Raw genomic sequence first — 12,076 nt, forward strand, 5'->3', positions numbered from 1 at the left:
AGATATATATACATGATCTGTCTTGTTACCACTATATGCCTGACTTCTACAAACTTAACAAATATGTGTTTCCACAGATAAAATACAATTATACAGATGAAACAGTTAATATAGATGAAACCAGTAATTGTAAAATTACTGTTAAATAAGAAGAGGAGAAATATCGATGTTCCTTGAATGATTGTGAAGATTTGACCAGAATTAGGCATTTGTGGCCTCTGAATATATCTATTGTAATGATCTATTATATGATCTATTGTAATTTTTCATCACCTTTTCATAGGAATTTCCCCGATTATAAATGCAACTCATGCACATTTTACAAAATCTAGAAAATAAGAGAAAAACACAAGTAATCTATGAAGCACATAATTTAGAGCAAAATCTTTTAAAGTTTATGTGTGATAATTACAGAAGGGCAGGAAGAGTTGCCCTAGCAGCGAAATCTATAAATCCAGCAAAAACATGTAAATGAGGACTCTACCAGAGACAGTGGTTGTTTTTTTAAGGGCACATTTCATTTTCCCAGGTTGTGTTTGGTTAACTCATATAACACAAGAACCTCCTTCAGTAGCGTTAAATGGGTTTGATAAGGGGAGTGAGTGATTAAAAAATCAAATATAGAAATATATACAATCTTTTAAAATTATTTATTTATTTATTCATGAAAGACACAGAGAGAGAGAGAGAGAGGCAGAGACATAGGCAGAAGGAAAAGCAGGCTCCACGCAAGGAGCCCGATGTGGGACCCGATCCCGGGACCCCTCATGAATAAATAAAATCTTGAAACAAAAAAAAATCAAAACACATGCTCTGCTCCAAAACTCCTTCTCTAAGTTTTTAAGTTACCAGCGAACGCTTGGTGGCGCTGTTGACTAAGAAGGCGAATTAACCACCGGCATTGTGCGCAGGCTCTAAGGCACCGATCCGGTTCGGGAAACTAGGCATTGTGAGCCTGGGCCGACTTTTAAGCAAGCAAATATGAGCAAATCTGGAAAGGATTATTCGCTAGACGTTCTTCCAGGGTTGAAAGGCACAAGACTGCGTTTGTTGGCACTGCCGGAGGCTTAGCTTGACAATATATCCGGGAAGAACATGGCCGAAAGCGCAATGGAGGCCAGAGGCGACAGCTTTCTTAGACAAAGGCAAGTTCTATTTCTCTTTGTTTTTCTGGGTGTGTCTCTGGCCGAGTCTGAGTCAAGACGCTACTCTGTGGTTGAGGAAACGGAGAGGGGCTTTTTAATAGCCAACCTAGCAAAGGATCTAGGGCTAGGGGTGGGGGAACTGGCTGTGAGGGGAGCCCAGGTTGTGTCTAAAGGGAACAGACAGCATATTCAGCTCAACCATCAGAACGGCGATCTGCTCCTGCATGAGAAATTGGACCGGGAAGAGCTCTGCGGCCCCACGGAGCCCTGTGTACTGCATTTTCAGATATTACTGCAAAACCCTTTGCAGTTTATTACATATGAGCTTCAGGTCATAGACGTAAATGACCATTCCCCGGTATTCTTTGAACATGAAATGCAGCTGAAACTCTTAGAAAACACGCCACCAGGGACCATAATTCCTTTGGGAAATGCTGAGGACTTGGATGTGGGAAGAAACAGTCTCCAAAACTACACGGTCACTCCTAATTCCCATTTCCACGTTCTCACACGCAGTCGTAGGGATGGAAGAAAGTATCCACTACTAGTGCTGGACAAAGCACTGGACCGTGAGGAGCAGCCAGAACTCATTTTGACTCTCACCGCGTTGGATGGTGGCTCTCCACCCCGGTCGGGGATCGCCCAGGTTCACATTGTGGTCTTAGACATAAACGACAACGCCCCAGAATTTACACAGTCACTCTATGAGGTTCAAGTTCTAGAGAACAGCCCCATTAACTCTGTTCTTGTCACCGTCTCAGCTTCTGATTTAGATACAGGAAATTTGGGGACGGTTTCATATGCATTTTTTCATGCTTCTGAAGAAATTCGCAAAACTTTTCAGCTCAATCCAATTACTGGTGATATCCAGCTAGTCAAATATTTGAATTATGAGGTTATGAATACCTATGAAGTGGACATAGAAGCCAAGGATGGCGGAGGCCTTTCAGGAAAAACAACAGTAATAGTTCAGGTGGTTGATGTGAACGACAACCCTCCAGAACTGACCTTGTCCTCAATAGCCAGCCCTATCCCTGAGAACTCACCAGAGACTGTGGTGGCTGTTTTCAGTGTTTCTGATCCAGACTCCGGAGACAATGGCAGAATTATGTGTTCCATCGAGAGCAATCTCCCTTTCAACCTCAAACCATCAGAAGAGAATTTCTATACCTTGGTAACAAATGGGGCGCTGGACAGAGAGAGCCAGGCGGAGTACAACATCACCATCACCGTCAGTGACCTGGGGACCCCCAGGCTGAAGACCCAGCACAACATCACCGTGACGGTCTCCGACGTCAACGACAACGCCCCCGCCTTCAGCCAGACCACCTACACCCTGCGCGTCCGCGAGAACAACAGCCCCGCCCTGCACATCGGCACCGTGAGCGCCACCGACAGAGACGCGGGCGCCAACGCCCAGGTCACCTACTCGCTGCTGCCGCCCCGGGACCCGCACCTGCCGCTCGCCTCGCTGGTGTCCATCAACGCGGACAACGGGCAGCTGTTCGCGCTCAGGTCCCTGGACTACGAGGCGCTGCAGGCCTTCGAGGTCCGCGTGGGCGCGGCCGACCGCGGCTCGCCCGCGCTGAGCAGCCAGGCGCTGGTGCGCGTGCTGGTGCTGGACGACAACGACAACGCGCCCTTCGTGCTGTACCCGCTGCAGAACGGCTCTGCGCCCTGCACCGAGCTGGTGCCGCGGGCGGCCGAGGCGGGCTACCTGGTGACCAAGGTGGTGGCGGTGGACGGCGACTCGGGCCAGAACGCCTGGCTGTCGTTCCAGCTGCTCAAGGCCACGGAGCCCGGGCTGTTCGGCGTGTGGGCGCACAACGGCGAGGTGCGCACGGCCCGGCTGCTGAGCGAGCGCGACGCCGTCAGGCACAGGCTGCTGGTGCTGGTCAAGGACAATGGCGAGCCGCCGCTGTCGGCCAGCGTCACGCTGCACGTGCTGCTGGTGGACGGCTTCTCGCAGCCCTACCTGCCGCTGCCGGACGTGGCGGCGGCCGAGGCCCGGGCCGACCCGCTCACCGTCTACCTGGTCATCGCCTTGGCGTCCGTGTCGTCGCTCTTCCTGTGCTCGGCGCTGGCGTTCGTGGCGGTGCGGCTGTGCAGGAGGAGCGGGGCGGCGTCGGGGGGTGGCTGCGCGGTGCCCGAGGGCCACTTTCCGGGCCACCTGGTGGACGTCAGCGGCGCGGGGACCCTGTCCCAGAGCTACCGGTACGAGGTGTGTCTGGCGGGAGGGACTGGGACCAGCGAGTTCAAGTTCCTCAAGCCCATTATTCCCAGTGGTCTGTTTCAGGATACTGAGTGAGACTAAAGCAAAGCTCTACTTTTATGGATAGTTTAGGTTTCATTTACACAACAGTAAAAAAAAATAGTTGTTTGGCTGTGGTTGTTTGCTTTTGAAATCAAGAATCTTTCGTTGATATAACATTTTGCTTATATGTTGATTTTACTTTGTGTTGTTTGTAATCCTTGCATATTCTTTTTTCATCTGCTTTCTGTCCTATAACGCAGTCTTAATGTCTCCTTCTCTTTTTCTAATAAGTGAGGAAAAATACATTCATTTTGTTTTAATGATTTCAAACAGGTTTACTTTAAGGAACTCATCTTAAATTCTACATCCAAAGAAATGTAGATGAAGTTCCAAACCAGTAATCTTATAATTTACCCTGTTGAATACAGTCACATCTTGTTCTTTACAATATACTTAAAGTAGCTTTGTAGTTAATGAAGTTTGTGGATATACAAAAATGTGTCTTCTTTAAGATGTACCTTCTTTAAGGTACAACATGTTTTTAGGGACATAGTAGTCAAATGAAAGTAATACATTTAGTTTACTTTCTGTTTTGACATTTGCAATTAATATTTAATACTATATTGATTTACATTGACAAAAATGCACACAAAATATAGGCTATGAGGCATATTACTCTTTGATTTGCTTAGTGTATTCTTATGATGACTGAAGAAAAATAATTAAGCCTAGAGCATTTTGAACAATAGATTGTGCCTTTTCATTTTGCACGAAAATGTTAGTGAGGCATCGGATACAATGACAATTTAGTTTGTAAATTCTGAGATCTAAATGTTATCAATCCAAGAGTCATTTTTTAAAATTTATTCATTTATTTGACAGAGAGTGTGGGGAGAAGGCCAAAGGGAGAAGGAGAGAGAGAGAGAATCTCATGCAGACTCTGTGCTTAGCAGGGAGCTGGAGGCCCGGCCCAGCTCCATCTCCGGACCCTGAGATCATAACCTCATCGGAAACCAAGAGTCCTGTGCTCAACCGACTGAGCCACCCAGGCATCCCAACCTAAGAGTCATTTTTTTTTTTAATTTCAAGAAAGCACATGCATATATGATTTCTAAATGCTTTACGGTAAATGTGGTATCCCACCCAATCCTGCTTTTAAAATTAATATCTAGGAGTGCCCAAGTGGCCCAGTCAGTTAAGCCACTGACTGCTGGTTTTAGGTCAGGTCTTGATCTCAGGGTCATGAAATCGAGCCCCACCTCCATGCTCAGAGTCTTCTTGGAGTTCTCTCTTCCTCTCTCTCTGCCTCTCCCCCACTATCATTCCCTCTCTCAAAATAAATAAATAAATCTTTAAAGAAAAATAATTTTAATACCTACTTGGCATTTAGATGGTGATATATGAGGGAAATACATATGTATTTTTTGTTTGTTTGTTTACCATCTTGATTCCCTCTTCCTGATTTCAACCTGACATTACTCAGGATTATATATGGTCCTTCTGGGATAAACTTTGTCCATCCACATCAGCATTCAGCCCCTATAATGTAAGTAAAAGATGTATAAGAAGAGGTAGTTCTAAAGAAGAGAGAGGAATATCATTGTGAAAATCTAAATTAGCTACACCTATGAATAAAATCTAGAAGCAACCAAAACATCACAGTTTATAGCTATTTTGGATGAAAAAGAAAAACTTATATTTAAGTGACAAATTAGGGATTCATAGGTGGCTCAGCGGTTCAGCGCCTGCCTTCGGCCCATGGCATGATCCTGGAGTCCCGGGATCGAGTCCCACATCGGGCTCCCTGCATGGAGCCTGCTTCTCTCTCTGCCTGTGTCTCTGCCTCTCTCTCTGTGTGTCTCTCATGAATAAATAAAATCTTAAAAAAATAAGTGACAAATTATTTAGTCCCCAATTAGAGACGTTGATTAGGAAAAAAAATCAATTTTCTCCTCAGAGGCATTTTCTCTTCCAGAGAGATAGAACTTTCCAAGAACTGAAAATTGGTGACTAGAAGAGAGTAAAGTGAAGTTTCTCAATGATTTTGAAAATTCCCAAAAGAGAAAAAGAATTTAAGATTGAACTTTCCTTTAATCATACATTAAAGTGTAGTTATAAATGCTGTCATTTTGTACAACTGAGAATCAAATGCACGAGTCCTTAATAATCAGAGGAAAGAGAATATTTCCTTTCACTGATGAAGCACTTTATAGAGATGTTTGAATCTGGCTCTTTTAGTCAGATCTTTTTTCTTCTTTTCATATTTAGCTGAATTTTCATTAAGAGAAGAAAAAGGCAAAGAACTATATCAAGACTTCTCTTTATTTGGCTGGCTTAGTACTGGTAGTGTCAGAGCTAGGGAAATATGCCATTGTGTAAGGTATAGAAGACAGGTTCTTTGTGTGTTTGTTTTTGTTTTTAGCCAATATGGTATATGATCTGGGACTAAAGTTGGAGAGGTTGTAATCTGATGATTCATTTAGACCTGGAAGACAAAAGAATAGATACTAGTAATAACTTAGTTGGTAGATCCATTGGATTTACATATTGTTGAGAAAGTGAACAGAATTTAGTAAAGCCAGAAAAGATCCTCTGTACTAAATTCGAAGGTCAGAAACAATTACACCTTAATCTTGTTTCAAAGTTGCTTTTATTTCTGGGCTGTTGGAAACCTTTTACTCTTTCATCTGAAGATAATGTTCAAAAACTACCTTATCTGGATATTAAGTAGAGGACAAAGAGGGTACCATAGGTATAGTCCTATCTATTGTGGCTACTTTCTGGAATTCCTATACTGAAAGTCTGGTACAAGGTGAAAGGGATGACTTCCAATGTTAATGATAATTTTTAGTAGTCTTCTATGAGGACTAATAAGTTCATTACTGTGAATTATTTCCAAATTGATCTCTAATATTCTAATTCTCAAAAAGTAAAGGAAATTAAAATGGCCCCTCCCCCCAAATACACTAAATAACCTGACTAGACTCTATGGAAATTATCAGTAGAGTCTGTTTCTCTTTTATTCAGAATTGCATCTCCAGCATTATAACACAATGCCTCACGCATAGTAGATGCTTCAATAACATTTGTTGAATGAGTAATTTTTAAAAAATATTTGAGAAGTCAATGAATTTTTCAAGAACTTGTTTACTTGGAACTTATCTGTACTGTGAAATTCAGAAGAACTAGCTACATTCAGAAAGGGCTGGGGCTAAAGAATTCTGATCTCCATAGAGCCAACATATTATTTACTGGTCTTCCTTCATTTGTTGAGATTTCTGGAAACTAAGAGAATTGTAAAATAATGTATTAATCTCTCTTTGGGTTCCAGTTGTGCTTGTTCACATCTTTGATTTCAGGGATAAAGAAAAAGTGAAATACAAATGATTTATAAAAGCAGTGTCAACTTCTCAGACCTTCTCTTCATCAAATTAGCTTCCTGAAGTCAGTATTTGAATTCTCTGGCCTCTAATTGGTTATTCTATTGAACTTTGGTTAGCCTTCATGGTATCAAAATTAAGTGAAATTTGCAAGATCTGAAAATCTTTGAATAAACTTTAAAATAGCCAAGCATGAATTTAGTTTCAAAATGTAATTCTGGATAGTGTGCACTCTCATTTTTCCTCTTTGAAAACACATACATTCATTAATAATTGAAATATTTCCTTGACATTTACAATCTATTTTTTAACACTTCAAGAAAAGAAATGAAAATTTCAAACTTCTAAGTTCATTTAAATCTAAACTATATTCAAACATCAGTTATTAAAACTACCGAAGCATATAAGCTAGTGTAATTTTAGAAATAATTTTTTAAAAATTGTGCTTTACTTATTCATGAGAGACACACAGAGGCAGAGACATAGGCAGAGGGAGAAGCAGGCTCCCTGCAAGGAGCCTGATGCGGGGTTCAATCCCAGGCCAAAGGCACATGCTCAACCTCTGAGGCACCCAGGCACCCAAGCTAGCATAATTTTTATAAATCTTCCTTAATCCTTAAATATGACTTCCTTGTAAATGAAGACTTTAAAAAAAAGTCAAAGTTTTCTGCCATATCCCACTACTTTTGTTCTTTATTTATTCTTGCTTTTCAGAGTAGATTGCTATATATTTTAAAGCTAGAAATCTGTTAGTTGTAATTCAGAGTTATTTTTATGTCTAATATGAATATTCTTAGCCAATAGTTTGGTTGAACATAGATTATTAAGTTTAAACTCATTTTCCTTCTGTTCTTTTGGTATCCAACACTGTTGTGAAAAAGTATGAAATCAGTATAGTTGTCATTCTTTTATCCGTAAACTTCTTTATTTTTTATTTTTTATTTTAAAATATTTTATTTATTTATTCATGAGAGACACCGAGAGAGAGAGGCAGAGACACAGGCAGAGGTAGAAGTAGGCTCCATGCAGGGAGCCCAATGTGGGACTTGATCCCGGGACTCCAAGATCACTCCCTGAGCCAAAGGCAGGCGCTAAACCACTGAGCCACCCAGGAATCCCCAATTCTTTATGTTTTTAAAGTAATTTCTATACCTAGCATGGAGCTCTAACTCACTACCCAAAATCAAGAGTTGCATGCTCTACAGTGTTGCACATGGTAGTGCTAGATGACCAAGGAAACTTGCTGCAAATATTTATGCACTGAGCTGGTGCCACATAGAACACGGTGGTAATCTGGATGGCAATGTGAGTTAGAACTCAGGATCTTTATAATAATGATGCAAAGCTTCATAGTACTTGATGTTTAGCATGTGGGCTCACAACCTGTAAGTATGGAGCAGTGAAGCATATCTAGGCTCTAGACTGATAGTCACAGCCAGGCACAAGCTATTGTTATTAAGGACTAGAAGCCACCTCTATTTGACATGGTCTAGGACCTTTCCCAGCCTGAACCTCCTCATTCACTGTCATTCACTGAACCTCCTCAGACGTGTACTCATCTGATAGATTCTCTGTCCTCATGATCACTGAATTGACTCAGCCATCTTCTTCTTCAATTCTCTGCTCCTATTCAATGATGTTCAGTTGTGGAGGATGAACAGGGAACCTTCAGTGGACTACTGCTCATAATACCATTTTTTTGAGCCTTTGGGAGATGTCAACATCATTGGGACTTAGTTGCAGAACTATTAATGTGAGAGGTTTCTGACTGGAATGTCAGAGACAAATGGGTTCAGATTTCTGAAGTCAGTTGTCTCCAGCTAATATAGATTGTCTATGAGGAAGAGCTTTGATGAGAAATTCAACTTCTAAAACAATTGGCAGTTTATAAAAAATTAAAACTATGTTGTCTAAATATTGTCATTTTGAAGTGGGGTTTCTTTGTGCCTAAATTTTTTATCTCTGGGGAAATGGATTTTTTTCATCTTAGATGTCTTATCCTATTCAAGCAGATTTAATCAGTAATCAAAAACTTCCCATAAAAAAAAAAAAACTTCCCATAAAGAAAGTTCCTGGATGAGAATTCTACTGAATGCTTAAAAAACTAACACCAGTCCTTCACAAATCCAATTATAAAAAGAGGAGCAGGGGTCATTTCCCAATTCATTCTATGGGCTCTGTATTATCCTGATGCTAAAAACAAAGATAATACAAGTAAACTATATACCATATTCCTTATGAATATAGATGCAAAAATTATAAACAAAATAGCAAACTGACTCCAGCAACATATAGAAGGAATTATACAGCATGATCAAGTAGAATTTATCCCAGAAATTCAAAGTTGGTTTAAAATATGAAAACCAGGGGTGCCTGGGTGGCTCAGTGGTTGAGCATCTGCCTTCAGCTCAGGGCATGATCTCAGGGTCCTGGGATTGAGTCCCTCATCCAGCTCCCCTCAGGGACCCTGCCTCTCTCTCTGCCTACATCTCTGCCTCTCTCTCTGTGTCTCTCATGAATAAGTAAATAAAATCTTTAAAAACTAAAGTGTTGTTTTTTAAAAAATAAAATAAAATATGAAAATCAATTAGTATGATACACCTTATTAACAAAAAAGGAAAAATGATACAATCATCTCAATTTACACAGAAAAAGCACTTAACATAATTCAACACCTTTCATGATAAAAACACTCAATAAACTAGGAAGAATAGGAAATGTCCTCAACTTGATAAAGGGCAATAATAAGAACCCAAACCCACAGCTAACTTCATATTTAATGGTAAAAGACTTTCTCCCAAAGATGAGGAACAGACAATGATGTTTCCTCCCACTACTTTATTTAATATTGTACTGGAAATCTAGCCAGGGCAATTAGGCAAGAAAAAGAAAATAAATCAGATTGTAAATTAAGGATTAAAAGTATTAAAAAAAGAATTAAAAGTATTTTTGTGGATGACATGATCTTGTATAAAGAACATCCTAAGGAGGGGCGCCTGAGTGGCTGGGTTGGTTGAATGTTCAACTCCTGATTTCAGCTCAGGTCATGCTCTCAGGGTCCTGGGATGGAACCCCACACTGGCCTCCTGGCTCAGTGAGGAATCTGTTTTCTCTCTCTCTCTCTGTCCCTCTGCCCCTTTTCTACCCTCCTACCTCCCCATGCCCACTCTCTAAATAAATAAATAATCTTTAAAAATAAAATGTATTTCTTTTTTAAAAAAGATTTTATTTATTTATTCATGAGACACACAGAGAGAGAGAGAGAGAGTGAGAGAGAGAGGCAGAGACACAGGCAGAGGGAGAAGCAGGCTCCATGCAGGGAGCCTGATGTAGGACTTGATCCAGGATCACGACCTGAGCCAAAGGCAGACACTTAACCGCTGAGCCACCCAGGTGTCCCTCAAATGTATTTCTATACATTAGCATTGGACAATTCAAAAAAGAAATTAAAACCATTTATGATAGCATCAAAAAGAATAAAATGCTTAGGAACAAATTTAACAAAATAAGTACAAGACTTTACCCTGAGCACAACAAAACATCATTGAGGGAAATTAAAGAAGACCTAAGTAAATGGAAAGTGTTCACTGATTGAAAGATTCAATATTATTGAGATGGTGATACCTCTCAAATTGGTCTACAGACTCAATGCAATCCCTATCAAAATCCCAGCTGGTTTTGTTTTGGGGTTTTGGTTTTGTTATGTTTTTGCAGAAATTGGCAAATGACCCTAAAATTCATAAGAAAATGCAAGGGACCCAGAAGAGACAAAACAATCTTGAAAAAGAACAACAGAGTTGGAGGACTCATACTTCCTGAGTTTAAAGATGTATTATTAGTCAGACATTAGATATTTGAACATCCTGATACATTAAACATACCAATACTATCTTTTTATTTGGTATATACTATAAGGAATTATTAGAAATTATCTTAGATTCTATCATGAATTTCTCAAGCCAAAATTGAATTATTCAGATATCTACTTTCTAAAGTCGCGTTTCAATAAATGTGATTTTGTTTATTTATTGAGAGAGAGAGTACACATGTGACTGTGAGGTGGGGAGGGGCAGAGGAGAGAGAGAGAGGGAAAGAGAATCTTAAGCAGACTGCACACTCAATGCAGAGCCCAATGCCAGGCTCGATCTCATGACCCTAAGATCATGACCTGAGTCAAAATCAAGAGTTAAAAAAAAAAAAATCAAGTTAGTCACTTAACCAACTGAGCCACCCAGGCATCCCAATAAATGTGATTTTAAAAAATAACTTATAGGTTTAGTTTGGAATTTTAACTGATATTATTTTGTTTTTACCAGTGAGCAGTATTGTTTGCTTTAAAGTTATTTCACTCAAATGGCCAGCCTGATATATCTAATTTATCTATCCAGTAGAAAAATCTCAAAAATTTATAAGACTTCCTAACAAAATTCATAAACCATCAATACTAACCAATTATTAACGTTAGCTTAATATTTTGAAATAATACTATTGATTATATATATTTATATTATTTATAGTATATATACTATATATAAGTGTCATTTAAGGAACTAAAAATACTAGTTAAAATCTAATTCCTATTTCACCAATTAATCTCTCTTAACAATTAATGTTTAATTTCTGCTCTACTCTCCCCCTTCAAGTTAAGAACAAAATAGCCCTCAAGTCATCATGAAGTTTAAAAAACATTCTCTCACTTTTTTTTTAAACAAGTGAGAGTATTCAAAACTCCAGAGTATGGATTTTGCATTTTGAACTTTTGGTCTACTTGTGTTCAAATTCCTTTGAAATGATTTTGATCTTTCCTTCAAAGAAATTCGAAGTTCTTGCTTGTACTTTGCCAGGGAAGAATTAAAACTATTCCTTCTCTCTTTGTATATTCAACATAGAAAAAATGCTTCAAATGTCGTATTTCAGGTCAGATGAAATTTGTGTAAATTTTGTAGTATGAATCCTTCAGAATGGATAATGTAACCTTCCTGACTAGAATAGAATGGTTTTTCAGTGATCATCTTTGATATCATTAACTCCTCCTCTGTGCAGGTAAAATATAATAGATTTTTTTTCTAGGTTTAGCAATTTATTTGGGGGAATAATCTCTTAGGTCATCTTACTTGCTTTTAACTTTACACCCTAATAACATTTCAAAAGATCTATACATAGATATCTTTTTCTCCAATAATCAAGGCTATAATGAGAATTCATTATATATATATATAAATATATATATATTCATTATATATATAAAAAATATATATATATTTAAAAATATATATATATCACTCTTATTTTTTTTT

At 39.2% G+C, this 12,076-nt stretch overlaps 1 protein-coding gene across 1 annotated transcript; it reads left to right on the forward strand.

The window, feature by feature from the left end:
• Window positions 1–854: 854 nt before the first annotated feature.
• Window positions 855–7,786, forward strand: LOC106557821 (protocadherin beta-3). Its single transcript, XM_038530384.1, has one exon. The coding sequence runs from the start codon at window positions 1,096–1,098 to the stop codon at window positions 3,451–3,453; it is 2,358 nt and encodes a 785-aa protein (XP_038386312.1). The 5' UTR covers window positions 855–1,095; the 3' UTR covers window positions 3,454–7,786.
• The last annotated feature ends 4,290 nt before the right edge of the window (window positions 7,787–12,076 follow it).

The sequence above is a fragment of the Canis lupus genome, chromosome 2, assembly GCF_011100685.1.
Source record: "Canis lupus familiaris isolate Mischka breed German Shepherd chromosome 2, alternate assembly UU_Cfam_GSD_1.0, whole genome shotgun sequence".
Classification (NCBI taxonomy): Eukaryota; Metazoa; Chordata; class Mammalia; order Carnivora; family Canidae; genus Canis; species Canis lupus.

What these genes read in the sequence shown, in the direction of transcription:
- LOC106557821 (XM_038530384.1), top strand. Translation starts at nt 1,096, where the DNA reads ATGGCCGAAAGCGCAATGGAGGCCAGAGGCGACAGCTTTCTTAGACAA.